At 35.8% G+C, this 16,411-nt stretch overlaps 2 protein-coding genes across 16 annotated transcripts; one reads left to right on the forward strand and one right to left on the reverse strand.

Moving 5' to 3' along the window:
• Nucleotides 1-2,496: 2,496 nt before the first annotated feature.
• LOC130958125 (uncharacterized) lies at nucleotides 2,497-5,578 on the forward strand. 3 transcript variants are annotated; one of them, XM_057885026.1, is made up of 6 exons: nucleotides 2,498-2,678; nucleotides 3,183-3,605; nucleotides 4,101-4,352; nucleotides 4,768-4,894; nucleotides 4,986-5,116; nucleotides 5,224-5,578. In XM_057885026.1, exons 2-3 carry the CDS (start codon nucleotides 3,267-3,269, stop codon nucleotides 4,305-4,307), a joined length of 546 nt encoding a protein of 181 aa, XP_057741009.1. In that variant the 5' UTR covers nucleotides 2,498-2,678; nucleotides 3,183-3,266; the 3' UTR covers nucleotides 4,308-4,352; nucleotides 4,768-4,894; nucleotides 4,986-5,116; nucleotides 5,224-5,578. The 3 variants fall into 3 exon arrangements, with proteins under 3 accessions (XP_057741010.1, XP_057741009.1, XP_057741008.1); XM_057885025.1 differs by having other exon boundaries at nucleotides 4,101-4,894; XM_057885027.1 differs by having other exon boundaries at nucleotides 2,497-3,605; nucleotides 4,101-4,894.
• A 299-nt stretch (nucleotides 5,579-5,877) lies between these two features.
• LOC130958126 (putative disease resistance protein RGA4) lies at nucleotides 5,878-11,590 on the reverse strand. 13 transcript variants are annotated; one of them, XM_057885042.1, is made up of 8 exons: nucleotides 7,941-11,590; nucleotides 7,662-7,853; nucleotides 7,494-7,557; nucleotides 6,956-7,142; nucleotides 6,632-6,791; nucleotides 6,482-6,543; nucleotides 6,206-6,339; nucleotides 5,878-6,128 (listed from the first exon to the last, which is right to left on the reverse strand). In XM_057885042.1, exon 1 carries the CDS (start codon nucleotides 11,406-11,408, stop codon nucleotides 7,962-7,964), a length of 3,447 nt encoding a protein of 1,148 aa, XP_057741025.1. In that variant the 5' UTR covers nucleotides 11,409-11,590; the 3' UTR covers nucleotides 5,878-6,128; nucleotides 6,206-6,339; nucleotides 6,482-6,543; nucleotides 6,632-6,791; nucleotides 6,956-7,142; nucleotides 7,494-7,557; nucleotides 7,662-7,853; nucleotides 7,941-7,961. The 13 variants fall into 13 exon arrangements, with proteins under 13 accessions (XP_057741025.1, XP_057741024.1, XP_057741022.1 ...); XM_057885041.1 differs by having other exon boundaries at nucleotides 6,438-6,543; XM_057885039.1 differs by having other exon boundaries at nucleotides 5,878-6,339; nucleotides 6,438-6,543; nucleotides 6,956-7,069; nucleotides 7,679-7,853.
• Between the last annotated feature and the right edge of the window lie 4,821 nt (nucleotides 11,591-16,411).

A 16,411-nucleotide genomic window follows, 5' to 3' on the forward strand; every position in this document is an offset into this window, starting at 1 on the left:
TTGTTGAAGATGCTTATAATTTTAAAAAATAATCAATCATTGCATTTTTATTGTGTAAAATTAAAGAAAAAATTGGTAAAAAATTGGGCTTACCAGCTACTAGAAAGGACACCGAAGTATCTGATTTCTATGTTAAGTGGAACTTGAGAATGGGAGTGTTGCGTACCCAACCCAATAGCTCTTCTCAGAGAATGATGATGGTGATTTTGAACTGATTCTTATGGAAGGTTAGAAACAAGTTCATCTTTGATAATGTATCAACTAGTATAGAAGAGATAATGACATCGACTTTAAAGCTGCAAAAAGAGTTTCAACAAATTCTCACTTTCTAATTGATGAACACTTTATTTTTTATTTCTCTTATTAGATTATTATATAATATTATCTCTATAATAGAACGTTAGAAGTCTCTCATTTTTTTTTTATTTATCTTATATATGAATACCTATATATTTCTTTCATTTCATGAATGGAATGATGTGACTTAAAAAAAAAAACAAAGAAATGGGTCATCTATTATATAAGAATCTATTAATAAGAATTTGAATCTTCTAAATTTTGAATTTTTATTTTAGAGGGTAAAGTGTGATCTCTCACCCTTAAATGATTTCTCTTTCATATTTTCTCTTGGTCCCACCTATAAAATAAATAGTGAGTTTAAATTAAATGACTTATATAATGATGATCTCATTTATTGTTATAAATGCTAAATTGAACAAGTCATTATTGCTTTTGATTTGGAATTAAATGAGAATAAAACCAGATATTATCTTTTGTTCCTTAAATAATTATCTTTTGGATTTCAGATATATTATCTTTTGGACTTTATATACTATTTTATTTGGCCTTTAGGGTTTAATGGATGCCATGCTCAAATATAAATAGGTCTTCAGGGTTTCGGTCCCCAAATATACTAAAACCGCTTTTGTTGTTCTTTCTCTATCAAAAGAGTTGCAGTTTAGCCATCTAAGAATACAGAAGGCTTTTATTGAGGAAGATCGAAAAAACTACAAGATCTAAATTCTTCCATCAATTTCTTACGGTATTTTACTCTTTAAAGTGAAATTTAAACTTTAGAGAATACAAATCCCATTAATAAACTTGTGCTTGATTTACACCCGGCATCGATAAACTTACACCGGATTCCTGACAAAAAAAAAAAGAAACTTACAATGGATGTACATCCACATAAAGCATGGCCAAAATGACTGTGAACATTTCATAGGAAATAATTTAGCAAGTGATTATTTAGAAATTAATATAAAATTTATTTTAATAGTTAAGTTACTTATAATTGTGTTAATATATAATTTTTTCTATTAAGATTACATCATGTCATAATTATGATAATAGTTTAACATATATTTTTTTTAAATTGTTGAATATTAAATATTTAGAACAGATTTTTATATATAACCTATAAAATTAAAGACAGTTTGAACCAACTGTTTGATATTTTATAAGTTGTGAAATTGATAGAAGGAGAACAAGATATAATAGTATAAAAATTTGATAAAAAAAATATTTATATTATTAATTTATTTGTGTAGGTTTATGCAGGTAAAAATTTTAATAGAAGATATCTTTAACTATAAATTCATAAATGAAATTTGAAAAGGTCTAGTACCTCTTCGAGTAAAGCTACCTGCATAGTTTGTATTTGTAGGTCGAGTTAATACAAAAGATCGGCTAAGTAGTTTGGATATCATTGAACGAAGTGATAATGTCTGTGTCATGTGCAACAAAGATATTGAAACTGTACAACATTTATTTGTTACGTATGAGTACATTTGGCAAGTGTGGTACGCATGGTTTAGTTATGTGAGTCGTGCATGGAGCATCCCAAGATCCATAAAGGAGGACTTTGAAAGCTGAAGAACGATGCTCTTGAGAAAAGATGCGCCGAAAACTTGGTTAGTAAAGTTTTTCTTCGTCATATGGAATATCTAGCAGTGTAAGCACGAATTTATTTTTCAGAACAAGGCAACAAATGTAGTGAATTGTGTTGCTAGATCGTTCTGGTATTCTAAGGATTGGTGTCAAAATAACCCATATTATGGCTATGCCACAAAGAACATAGACATTACTAAAACTTATATTATGTCTCTTATACGCTCCACTTAGTGTGTTAAGCTTGTTTCCTTAAAAAAAATATCACTTTAACAAACAATAGTAAAGAATTAAATATGAATGCATTTATAATTATCACTTGTAACAAAGAATTCACATTTTTTTTAAATTAAATTTCCAACAATGCGAACTAATATTTAATCGTATATAGTTAAATTATTAAAAATAATTAATATAATTGTGTATTATTTAAAAAAGTTGATACTAAAAGTATTTTATAAGAATTTTTTAATAAAAAAAAAATTCATATGTATTTTTTATTTTGAGAATTTTTTTTTTTTGCATTTTAGGAATTAATTTTTTTTCCATATCCATTTAAATAAAATACCCTGTATACATGTGCTACCTATCGACTATGTGCAAAAACGTGTGAGAAAAGCACCTCATTTTGTTGGAGTGAGTGTGTAGTGTTCAGCCCAAAGAGTAGAATTGAATTGGTTCAGTTTTCAAGTTTTCATCTTTGCAATTCACACAAACATGGCTGCTCTTCTTCCTTCTCCCTCTCACCTTCTGTCTCCTAACTCTTCCTCTCGTTTCCTGGGATTCAAGTTGCGCCTTTCTTCACCCTTTTGCATTTCTCTTTATGCTTTAAGCTTCCTATTCTGTTATTATTTATATTATTAAGTTAAAGTACAAAACCCATTGTTTCAGTTGCTGGTAGAGCTTTTTTTCTTACTATAGTGTTCATCTTGTAATCTGAATGAAAGGTATTCCCTATGCATATTTGAGAAAGAAAAAAAAGGCTTAATTTTTACACTCTTGAATTCGGTCATTCTGTTGAAACAGTTTACAGTAATCAAATGATAAGTGTAAATAATTATTTACATATATTATTTCTTTGTTTGTTTGTGATTGTGTATTATGGAATTAGTCAAATCTGAAAAGTGCTAGTTATTATTTGGTTTCAACATTATGAATCTTTGACAAAATTTACACTCCGTCTAGAAATGATTTCTTTTTGCAGTTTAGGGTACAATTAGCTAAGGCATTCATAGATTATAGTCTGCTGAATTGGCTTCATCTGCTGAAAACTCTTCTTTGTACTGTGGCAGGTTTCATCATGCTTCGTTCAAAAGAATTTAAGTATTAAGACATTTTCTGCTTCTTTCAAGACACGCCCAAAGATCTCGTGTGCTATGAATAATATGTCTGCCCAGCAATCAGATGACCATGAGAAGATAAATTTGAACCAATTAACAGACAAGGCACAAAAGCTTTGGGACGGTTCACCTGAGCCGGTGAAGAAATTCCCATGGAATAGAGCCTTGGACAACTTTATTCAACTCATTCTTGATCTTGTTTTGGCCGTAGTAAAATACCTAGCTGTACCTGTGTTCATAGTTACCTCCATTAGTGAGTTATCTTACTGTGGACATGAAAGGAAGCTGGCTCTTGTTCCTATTCCATTTCTCTTCGGTGTTGCTGTTGCTGGGGTCCTTAAGAAGACTGCTTTAGAATTATCTCCACGACTAAGGGTAAAAATCATTGGTTATGTACCATTCTGTAATCTAGATATTAGATAAAATAGTTGAATGGAGCATTAAACTGTTTTATTTTTAATACATAGTTTCCAAATTCTGAAAAAAACAGGTGTGATACTTGAGCTCCACAGAACATTCTTTCCATTATTTTTTTTCCTTCCATAAGGATTTGAGTAGCCACATTGCCTCTGTGGTTTGAATTGCTAACAAGGAAGCATGCTTCTTATGAAGTTTTTCACATTGCAGATATGTGACAATGAATTAACAACACAATGATTTCAATAGATTTTCCCTTTGTGCCCGTTTACTGTGGATTCCAAATTCCAATATTATCATCTAGCTTGTCTTAATGATATATGTGAATACCCTTAGATGCTAGCCTTGTATTACTGGGCAGGTCTGTTAGGGGCTTAAATTGGTATTGTTATGTCTCAAGATCATGTTTAGGTCCTGGTTGACTTTCCTGATTTAAACTAGTTTGATTTTCAGGATGCAGAAGTTCCATGGCATTTACTTGCCATTGCAATTTTCTTCACATTAATCAAATTGCCCGGTCCGTATTACCCTTATTGGGGACGCATAATCATTCCTCATTTTGTAAATGGTGTTCTCTTAAGGATTCTCTGGTTTGCAATTATGTGGTATAGAAGGCCTCAAAAAGCATTGAAGATATCAGATTCTACATATGATAGTTAGTACACACCCTGAGCTATGACACCAACCTGAAGAACAATTTATGTAGTAAGTACCACCAATTTTTTCCATATTTCATATCTCCGAATCCACTGCATGTATGAAAAATTGTGAGTTGGGTCTTTACAAGGCTATGGTAATTGCTTTTTCCTCTGATGCGTAAATACTGTTTTGTCTTTTGTGGATATTGATCTTGTCATATATATGGGAATATATGGTAAATTGATACGAGCATTTTATAATATATGTGCATGTCAAGATCTTGTGATTGACTTCAGATGCTTATTAGAAATGTTATTGATAAATTAATCATTAACTTGTATTTTGTTCGATACTGCCGACACTTGCTATTACCCATGAAAATTCAATTGGAGCACTAGGCAGTCCTTGAGAATCTTGTTGAAATTACAAATGTCTTTGTTGAGAAAGATGTAGAAAGCTATGCTTGATTACTATGTTTCAGGGGAATGGCAAATTTGATTCTATTGGAACTGGATGAGCCAGATAAATAGGTTTATAGGCATTACAATTTACCAGCAGGTAGCAAGCTGTACTTGAGAAGTAGATGTGACGGGCGACTCAACATTTGTGTAAGGAGAAGTTTCTGGAATGACATTTCTTTCTGTTTTTATTTTCTGGTCAACGTCGCATGTTCATATGGAGCTTGTATCCAATTTTCAGCTCAGTAAACTCGGGACTTCTATTTGAGTTGCCCTCCTAGTGAGATCATTCAGCAGTGAAACTCTATTTCTAATGTACTGGTGTCATCATTTGTTGGAGTTTTCCATTTTAATGTTGGTGACATCATTCAGGTACTAATTCACTAATATTGAGTCAAAGTGATCTTAAATATTGATCTGAAAAATTAGAAATAATGTGGCATCATTGTAACAATAAAAAGTTGTGTATTGTTGCACAGGTTTGGAGCAATGAAGCATATCAAAGTGTTGAGCACAGAGTTATGGTGAACTCTGAAAGAAAGGTTTTCAATTCCATTCTTTTTGAATCCTTCACACTACACCATCGTGGAACCATTAGAAGAGCTGGTAAATGAGAACAACCCTGCCAAATACAAGCCTTACAATTGGGGCAAGTTTTTCGTCACTAGAAAGCGCAGCAATTTCATGAAGCTTGATGTTGAAAATATTCAAATTTATCATTTCAAGGTTTAGATGAAGAGGGGGATTGTAGAAAACATTTTATGCTTCATTTACTTAGAAATAAGCAATGCTAATGTATATTTTTTACCTGTCTTGAATAAAAGTAGCAATTTTGAAAGTAAATCAACAAATTTGATAACCACAGCATTGCTTTGTTTACGCATTAGTTTGAATCTCATGGCAAGTACAATACTTATTTCAAGGAAATAAAATGACACGGCTTTAATTTTATAATGTTCACAATGCAAGAAGTAGTAACAGGCTTTCAAACCATGTTTGTTAATAAACAGCATCTGCGTTTAACACAAGGCACAATTAATTGTTTGAGTGCAAATAGATATCAGGAACTATTAAATTCATTCAATGAAAATGAGTGTATGTTACAATAAGAGTAGTACTAATAGAGCTTCGAATTGTGATAATACTCGTTTTAGATAGATAAAGTGTGCTTCCAAAACAAGAGGGAAACACAGTAGGTGATACATCAAAGTTTATGATATCACATCACAGATCATAGAACAACATACACAAACATGGGAAGTTTGAACAATAAATTCCCGTACAATAAGCCTATCTCAATGAACATACATGCCAGTTCATACCAAACCTCCTATTACCATGTTGCGTCTCAAATAGCCACAACCCATATTACATAATCACCAACCTGAAATCAAATGTAGGAATATCTTTCACATGAAGCAAGAAATAAAGCAATCTCCACTGTGCCTTGAAATAACCTACCCAGCAACTCTACCCGCTCCCTTCGGCATGGCCATCAGGAGGAGGAGATGCCACAAAACCATATATGGATCCAACTAGTCATTTAATCGTTATCACATGAAGCCAGATAATGCTCTTGCTTGAACGGCAAATTTCTGGGGAAAACATATGACAATGTAAATTATACCAAATTGACTTATTGACACATCCAGCTAAATGATGGATATAAACCAAAAAATGGGAAAGCACATACAATTATAAACAAGGAAAATGAAGAGGCAATATGAGAATCCAAACCCAATAATCTTCTAAGAACTGGCGCTCTATTGGATAGTGAGTTATATATCATGGCCCAAGAACTGCAAGCAATAATCGAAACATTTTCAACTATGAAACAAAATTTAAAATATAACAATTGATAGGTTTCTGATAGCAAAAGAAATTGACCTTTTCTTTCTCCGCAAATATTGCAAAGACTGGAAGGAGCTCCAACTAAATTAAGAGAGGTGATGACATAAGAGGTGTTCCACACCAGAAGAAGCAGATCAAGTAGTTCAATACCAGCAACATTTCTCTTAATCCATCTCTGATGCCTTCTGGAAATAATCTACAATGCAAACCAGAATAAAAACAGATAATCAAGAAGTAGGACAACTATTCATAAGAATCCACAAATAAATTTAAATTTACATGTCACTAAAATGTTAGAAAAAAAATTCAATGCTAATTGTCTTGCTTTATGCATTGTGCAAACTAAATATGTGGTGTTACCTTGATGTAAATATTCATCATAAAAACAGCTTCCTATTTTCTAAGTTGGAATCCTCTTCTTTTTCCATAGCTACTTTTAGATGCCACAACTGAAATCTGAAGGATAAGCCATGCCTATGCATTTACATGAACCATTTGTTGTAAACAAAACACTCCATCTCATGTGCTAACCGGGTTATTGCACAAACTGTGGATAAGAGTATGCAGTAACCAAAAAATAAAAAATAAAAGGGGAATTTTAGCGACTGTTTCAAACTAAGCAACAAAACAAGCAAATTGAATTTCTTATCAAACAATTAGATTGTTGCTTTTGAGTACTCAATCTTTCAATATTGCTAAATTGAGTTCATAACTCATTATTCTTCTTCTGTATTTTCTGTTTTCTCCACTTATTTCTAAGACAAGTTTGCTAGTACATTCACAAAGAGAATTTATTTATATCAAGTTCCAGAAAGTCAGATATACATCACTTACGTTCAGAAATGGAAATGTGGGATAATAAAATCTAAATAGTTCGAATCACATAAATGGTTATTACCTAAATAAGTTTGAAACTAGTGGTAATTCGCTTGTAGCTGAATGTCACTTCCTTTACATGCTACCTAACCAAGAAAATAAACTGCATTTAAAGATTGATTTCATAAATTTAAAGAGGAAGAATAAAAAAAAAAGATGCTTTAATTGAAAAAAATGAAATGGACAGTACTTTAATCAGTGTTGTACCCAAAGGAGGAACTGGGTCAAAATTTGACCATCTTGAGGATTCAACATTTTGCAAAATGGAATGATGAGACTAAATATTTGTATCTTCCTAATCAATCATCCATGTTGAAGCAGCGGACATGGGCCTATTGAAATTTGAAAGTATGCCAAGATGAAAATGATTTTCAAGAATCCCCTGCATCAAATAAAATTAGAAATTTAATGTGGGTTTCAGATATATTGCATTTGTAATGAAAATGGAAAAAGCAAACAATGTTATTACCTTTTGAGGGGATCAATCTCATTATATGGTTATGTTTGGGATGTGAGCAATCTTGGCCCGATCTTCTCCACTATCAGGGTCGTATTTGCGCTTTAGGATTGGACAACCATAGATCCGTAGTGTGTGTATGTTGGTAAGGCAACGTTCAGCTTCATCCAATGACTCTAATTTAGGTGAATGGCTAATCTCTAAAACCCTTAGTGATTGGAGGTTGCCAATCTGCTCGGGTAAAGCCTTCATGTTCTCACAACCGTAGAAGATGATTGTCTGCAGAGAAGAGAGCGCATGAGGAGGACCACGACCTTGTGTGTGTTTCCAGAGGTCAAGCTTCTCGTCATCGAAACTTATATCCAAGTGTTGAAGTTGAGAAGGAAGATATTGCAAGTGTCGTGACAGAATCTGAATGGCTGACGATCCACCAAGGTGGAGACTCTGGAGCGATGTGAGGTTTTTCATCCAGTCCTCTGCCATTGCTTCTATCTCTGTAACTCCCGAAAGCTGCTTGAGATGAGAGAGAGGAGAGATGGATGAAGACTCATGCTTAACCATACATGTTTCCAACGTCGGCTTCACGTTACTATGCCATTCTAACTCCAACTTCTCAACGTGTGGGAAAGAAGGCATGCATGTCAACTTTGGACAATCATTAATTACGAGAGAAGACAGACGGGGAAAAGGAGGTAGAGAAAGATGGTTTTGAGTCTCATTTTCATTCTTATCATCCCCTAACATCTCCCATCCCCTCAGATTCCCACAGAAAGAGATTTTGAGTTGCTCCAAAGATGGGAAGAACACATCGCCAATATTTTCATAATAATCCATCCACTCCAGCGATCTCATAAACTTAATCTCAAGCTCACGAAGACAAGGCAGTCTCTCCAAAGGTGGGAGATGTTTGCAATTGGGAAGATAGAAGAGAGATATGCGAACAACATGAATTAGCGACATAAGCCAATCTGAAAACCTCACTCCTGGAAAGCCTTCCAATTGTAGTGATCTCAGATTCTGATGGGGACAAAGATTATCCAATAACACCAAGCTCTCACTCTTTCTTATTTCATATTCACTGGAATCAGAGACTCTGAGCCCCCATAACAGAGAAAGGTCTTGGATGTGTTTCTTTGATCTCATATTTGTCTCATGAGATTCCGATGCCGCGTCCTTTACCAAACCCAATTCACTAATGGTCAATTTGCCTCTGAGGTCAACAAGCTCTTTCAGTTCATTCAATTTGCCACTTGTATCTTTTTTGTTATTCCCTACTACAAAGCTTGATAAGGATTGCAATGAAATCAATTTCTCCAATCCTACTGGCATGCCATCTTCAAAGGCTTTACAACCTTCAATGTCCAGCTTCTTCAAATTGATCAATTTTGTAATTATTTTTGTTGGAAAAACAAGTTGCTCACAATCATTTAATATCAATGACTGTAAACAAATAAGATTGCCAACTGACTCTGGCAAATTAACTAAAGATCTACAACGTTTTAGTTTTAATAATTGTAAACAAACAAGATTGCCAATCGATTCAGGCAAACTAATTAAAGATTGACAATCTTTTAAATTTAGTGTTTGCAAACAAACAAGATTGCCAATCGATTCAGGCAAACTAACTAAAGATTTACAATGTTCTAATTTTAATGTTTGCAAACAAACAAGATTGCCAATCGATTCAGGCAAACTTCCTAGGTTTTGAGAGTATGAAAGATCAAGATATCTTAAATGTTTGAATTTTTCAATGGACTTTGGTAGCTGAGACATAGAATGAAATGACAAATTCAAAGCACGAAGGCACTTCAGTTTTTCCATAAAAGAGAGTTTGGCCACTAAATTGGTAGCAATCTTGCAATTGATGATTGTCCGTAATTTGCAAACATCAAACACATCCAATGAACAATCGGTGCTAGTTTCAAATGCCACGTGCATGGGTCTTCCAACAATTGCTTTTCCCTCTGTATGTAAGTAACAATCATTTCCAGCTAACGTTGCAAGATCATGCATCAAATCATGCATTTTAAACGACCTAATATGACCATTTTCATCCATTGATGCATCCTGGAAAAATGACCTCATTAACAAAATCTTGACATATTGATTACCTATATCTTCCATAGATTGTGTTTCAATTGGACTTGCAAGATAACCTTGAGCCATCCACAATTGAATCAATTCATCCTTTTTTATTACTGAATCCTTTGGATATAGACAACAATACGCAAAACATTGTCTTAGTTCAGGACGCAAGTTTCGGTAACTCAAATTTAGCACCGGCATGATATTATTCTCTTCTTCACATAACCTCCAAATATCACCATGCAGAAGACTTGACCATTGATCAATTTCTTCAACCCTTATCCGTAGGAAGCCTCCTATTGTTTTGATCGCCAAGGGCACTCCTCTACACTTCTTTGCGATTTCCTCTCCGAATGTTTGCAATTCAGAGCTCATTCTGCTGCTATCTTCACCAAATGTCAGGTTCTTTAGCAATGTCCATGATTGCTCATCTGTCAAACCACTCAAAACATACGGCTCGTCAATACCCATTGCTTTAGAAACCAATGTACTACGAGTCGTAACTAATAGCTTACTGCCTTGACCTCCGCACATCAAATGTGTTCTTAAATCACTCCACTTTGAATGATCTTCATTCCACACGTCATCAAGCACAAGCATATAATTTTGCCCATTCAATGCTTCTCGCAACTTCTGTTGTAGGGCCTCTAATGAATCACCAACAGCATCCTTCTTTAAAGACTCCAGCATCTTCTTCAAAATAGTTTTCACATCGAAATCTTCTGAAACACACACCCACATGTATTTCTGAAAGAGGTTCTGGTCTTTAGCAGCATTGTACACGAGCTGAGCAAGGGCTGTCTTGCCTAAACCCCCCATACCAACAACAACAATTAAAGAAACATTTTGGTTCGGATGAGTTTGCTTCAGCAGGTTAACAATTTCATTCTTATTCTCTTCTCTTCCAATTATCTCTGATTGCAAAACGGACGAACTTGTTTCCCTCCACGCACACTCATCTTGCTTAAGAATTACCGAACTCTGATTCAGGTTCAACTTAGACATATCTTGAGCAACATTATTAAACTCCTTTCGAATATTCTCAATCTTACGAGCTAACTTAGCACGGAAAAGAATTGGATTCACAGATTTGGAAAAGAAGCCACGCACCTGACTCATTCTTTTGCGGCGCAAGTCTTTGATGAAGACGTCATCAAGCAAGTCATCAGCATCATAGAGCACTTTTTTGAACCTTTTGATCCAGTGGGCAATAGTAGCATTCTGGCCTTGTTTGAGCTCAGCATCAGAAAGCACGACTTGGATGGATTCCAAAGTGTCCTTCAGCTTCTCAAGGTCATCCATGACTCCATAGATCCTCCCGATTTCACGAAAGGCAAGTGAAGCAATCTTGTTGACGAGTGAAGTGGCAACACCATAGGGGATTTGTTCAGCCATCTCTCTCAAGTGCCGAAGAAAAAAGATGAAAGCAAAACGCAGGTTTTTGCAAGAAAGAAAGAAAGAGAGGTGTTGGAAGGAAGTAGTTGCTGCAAGTGGAGAGTGCTGTTTATAAGAGAAATGGGTAATAGTCGTTCAAATGCTTGGCAACTTCCTCTGGGACTTCTGAATTATTGCGCTCAATGTTGAGAAAACAAACGGTTTAGATTAATTGGATGTCTAATCTAAGAAAAGTATTGTGTGGGGTTATAGGCAGATCAACTTGCCATTTCTTACTCGCAACTATTCAAACAAAGATGGAAAAAAATCTCCTCGTAAAGATATTTTTTTTTAAGTGGTACGCTAAAGTATACTTCGGCTAACGAACGTATATCTCAGCACAAAACAAAATCAAATAATAACAATCTACACAATTCGGACGAGCTATGCAAAACTTGGAATCTCAATTGACAAGGCTAACGTTATCAATAAGGATAACCTCAGAAAAAATGGAGAATCTCTAGACAAGCTCCAATCGAACAATCCAAAGTGCCTATATAAACACACAAACAACATCGGAGAAAGACAGGTCACATAACTCACTCTAATTTATTATCCTCATTTCTCATAACTCATATTCTTACTTGAGCGTCGGAGTGCTTTTTGCAGGTGCTCCCGCCATGGTGTTCTAGCTTAACCGACGTATAACTCTTCCGCCTAAACTCGGTCGACAGCAGAAGAAATTACCATACCTCGGCTACATACGCACAGAACATTTGGCGCCCACCATGGGGCCTGAATTATTATAATCCCACTGTTTTCTCTACCCAGTTTTGTACTATTTTCTTTTGCAGGATTCCCGATCCTCCAACATAACCGGTAATGGGGTCCATCAGCCCACACAAGCCGAGCTTCTGGCTCAGATTGCTGAACTCCAAGCAGAAGTTCGAAGGATAGCCGAGCTGTCCACCCATAATAATGCCGAAAAGAACGAGGAAGGAAATTCCAAAAGCTCGGCCTTGGGTAACGTAGACCCTCTAAGCATCACCCCGCCAAAAGAAAAGCTGACGTTGGACAACCCTTTCTTTGAAGAGATCACCAACTTCCAAATGCCAAAGAACTTTGTGCTACCCACATCCCTCGAGCCATACAAGGGGATTGGTGACCCCGTGCTCATATTAAAAAATTCCAGTCCATGATGTTTTTTAACGGCGCTAATAATGAACACATACTTTGCCGAGCTTTTCCCACTTATCTCGATGGTGCTGCTTTACTGTGGTTCTCTAAATTGTCTGTAGATACAATTTCTTCTTTTGAAGACCTGGTGAGATCTTTTATCGACTATTTCACCGCATCAAGGATATACGTGCACGAATCAGACTACCTCGGCACAATCAAACAAGGACAACATGAAAGTCTAAAAGACTACATGACTCGATTTGCCGAGGCCACTATGGAGACTCCGGACTTAGACCCCGCAGTCCACTTACACGTGATGGTTTCAGTGGCTAAGAGAAGAGGGGGTTGAATCTTAGCCCCTTTTTTGCTTGATAACACTTGCTGACTTGTCAGACTAATTCTGGAAGTTTTTACTCTTTTTATCTCTTCACTGCACACGAGACTTTTTGTTTTGTCTCGTCCCGAACCACGAGACTTTTCTTTTTGTCTCGTGACTTGGCACGAGATAATTCTGGTTTTTGCTCCTGTGTAGTAGAAAACAGAAATGAAGTGGAGAGAGAGGGAAGATCACACCCAGATATATTCTGATTCAGCTGCTAAGTGCAGTGCAGCCTACATCCAGTCTCCATCACAAACATGATGGAATTTCACTATAATCAATCTAATTACAACTTGTAAAGTGCTAACCCAACTTACAAGGGGATTCCCATAGAATCATGAAACACAACATAGATGAACAAAGGACCTCTAAGACATCTATGACTTTTTCTTTTAATTTTGCACTCTCTGCCTTTTTCCGCTCTATGGCTTTTTCTTACAAACCTCACTGTTTGCCTTTTTCCATGAGACTCAAGACATGACAAAATTAAACAGAAAAATACTAAACAAAATACATTGAAGGAGAAGAGAAAACTGTTAGCTCAGGTAGCTCTGAGAACTCTGTGCCTTGCACTCTCAAATTTTTCTCCTTGCCTCAAACAGTGGTTGTCCACCCTTATTATAGAAGAGAGGAGCCTCCACATATTGAAGCCAAAACCGAACCAACTTCTTCCTCCTTCAACAAACAGAACCGGTTCGGCCACATAGAGAGAGAAGAGATAACCATGTAAAACCCAACATGCAATTACCTCTAGTCCTTCCTTGATCATCACTCTTCATCAATCCGGGCTCTCCATCCTTGGCTTGCTCTCCAAGATGGATTTCTGGCCCTTGATGCTTCATGATGATGATGACTTCATCTGCTTCAATCTCTGCCTCAACCATCACTTCGCCACTCTAGCTACTCCCTGTGGTGGTTGAGCAGAATCAAAGACAAGCCATGCTTCAAGAATCTCCCTTGCTGGCCGAATCTTCATCTTCCATTTTTGAGCATGAAAGACTCAAGATAACCTCACCAAATCTAACCATATTTGGTGAATATCTCAGCCATAGCTCATTTTTATTTTAGTATGTTTTCTTGCCATCATTAGCTTGATGGTCTTGATGCATGCAACTCCTTCTTTTTCTTTGTTGATGAGCATAGCGTCCATGGTTTCCTGGACAAGGACCGAAGAAGAAACAAGAAAGAGATGAGAGAGAATAGACAACTTAGAAGAAAAGCAATTCAATGTGATAAACCACTTTGTTGGTAAAAGTTACTTTTACTTCCCTAGCTTAGAGTGGCGTGTTGTCATAATAGCTATCAATCAATTCAGCTGAATTTTTCTCTCTCATATTTCCCATGCATTAATTAACAATGTAATAGATTTTGAAATCCATCACATGGTTAAAAGTTTGGATCCGTTGGAAGCACTTTGCTTTCATTTTATCTTGGTTTCGGACCAAGTTTGGAACCATTCATCACTAATAGGATTTGGGCTTGTAACATTGAAGTTAAAACTGGCCCAATTGGTTAACATTTGCTTTCCTGATGAATTTTGTTTCGGATCAAGTATAGGAGGCTCTCATCAAAAAATTAACCATGGGCTTGGTTGTAATCAACATTGAGTTTGGCCCATCAATATAAAATTTCAGCCACTTAGTATAAAACATGCAACAAGGCTGGTTATTGGGCTTAAGCCAGAAACTCATTTTTCGGCCCAATATTAAAACCAGCAACAGAATTATTTAATCAATATATGTTAAATGAAAATCAAATTGATAATTTTATAATTAATTATTTTTAATAATGTTTAGTCATCACAAATATTAATTTAGAGTTTTCCGAACTCATCAACACGCACTCAAAACCGACCTCCGATTTGGCAAATTCCGAGAAACAATTGCAATAACCAAACCTAAGTCATTGGAGGAGTTTTGAGAAAGGGCCACGGGCCAAATGGAGATCGAAGAACTCCGCGAAGCCCAAAAGGCGGACAAGCAACCAACCAGAAGAGAGGAGGAGAAGACCTTCAAATCGCCAAGCAATAAAGAGCAAAAGAAACCCTTCAAGCTCACACCAAAGTTCGATACCTACACTAGATTCAACACTAAAAGGGAGAACATAATTAAGGAGATCCTCAATGCCAAAATAGTAAAACCTCCTACTCGGGCAGGAAGCTATCAAGACCAGCGATTCGTAGACAGAAGTAAACACTGTGCCTTCCACCAGAAGTATGGGCACACAACGGACGAATGCGTAATAGCCAAGGACTTGCTAGAAAGGTTAGCTCGACAAGGACTCCTGGACAAATACGTCGAGGGGCAAAAAAGCAGAGAAGCCAAAAAAGAACAAGACGAACGATCAACAGAAAAAGACAGAGGGAAATGGGCAAGCCCAAACCCACCAAGAGGAATCATAAACTGCATATCGGGAGGATATGCAGGAGGAGGTTAAACAAGCTCGGCCCGAAAACGAAGTTACCGAGCAATGCTAGCAATTGAAGGGACAACACCTACAACAAAACACGACACGACAGAGCCTGAGATGACCTTCAATCGATCTGACCTAGCTTCAACAGGTCCAAACCTCGACGATCTGGTAGTAATCTCCATCCAAACAGGAGAATTATTGGTAAGAAAGGTCCTTTTGGACACAGGTAGTAATGCTGATGTATTATTTTATTCAATTTTTCTAAAAATGCAACTATCTGAAAAAGTCATGCAACCCTCATAAGGAGAATTGGTTGGGTTCTCTGGAGAAAGGGTCCGATAAAAGGGCACATATGGCTAAAAACAACAATGGGCAACACCCCATTATAAAAAAATTATTGATGTCCATTACCTCATAGTCGACTGTCCCAGTCCTTATAATATTATCCTCAGAAGGCCCGCCCTGAACAACTTCAGAGCAGTAGTATCTACTTTATACTTGTGTGTCAAGTTTCAGGTACAAAACAACAAAATAGCCACGGTACACTCGGATCGTCAACAAGCTCGGCAGTGTTACAAGCTCGGCAGTGTTACAACAAGCTCGTCAATAAAAAAAATCTTTTTTATTTTTTATTTTTTAGTGTGTTTGACAAATTTCTAATAGTAAAAATAAAAATATTAGAAAAATAAAAAAAAAACATCTTTTTGGAGAAACTGTATTTTACATCTTTTTTTAAAAGATCTTGTTTTCTTAAAAAAATTTCATGTAATAAATAAATAAAAAGGTACTTTTATATTGTTATATCCAAACATAATTGATAAATTAAAAGATATTTTTGCATGAGATACCTAAACATAAAACTACTTTTACTTTTCCATAAGATCTTTTAAAAAGGGATAACTCAGAAAAAATCTTTTCTTAAAAGTTCCCCCAAACAAACCCTAAGAATAGATAGATAGATGTTTGTGAATAAACAGCATCTGTGTTTGACACAAGGCACAAATTAATTGTTTGAGTGCAAATAGGTATCAGGAACTCTTAAATTCTTTCAATG

The sequence above is a fragment of the Arachis stenosperma genome, chromosome 10, assembly GCF_014773155.1.
Source record: "Arachis stenosperma cultivar V10309 chromosome 10, arast.V10309.gnm1.PFL2, whole genome shotgun sequence".
Classification (NCBI taxonomy): domain Eukaryota; kingdom Viridiplantae; phylum Streptophyta; class Magnoliopsida; order Fabales; family Fabaceae; genus Arachis; species Arachis stenosperma.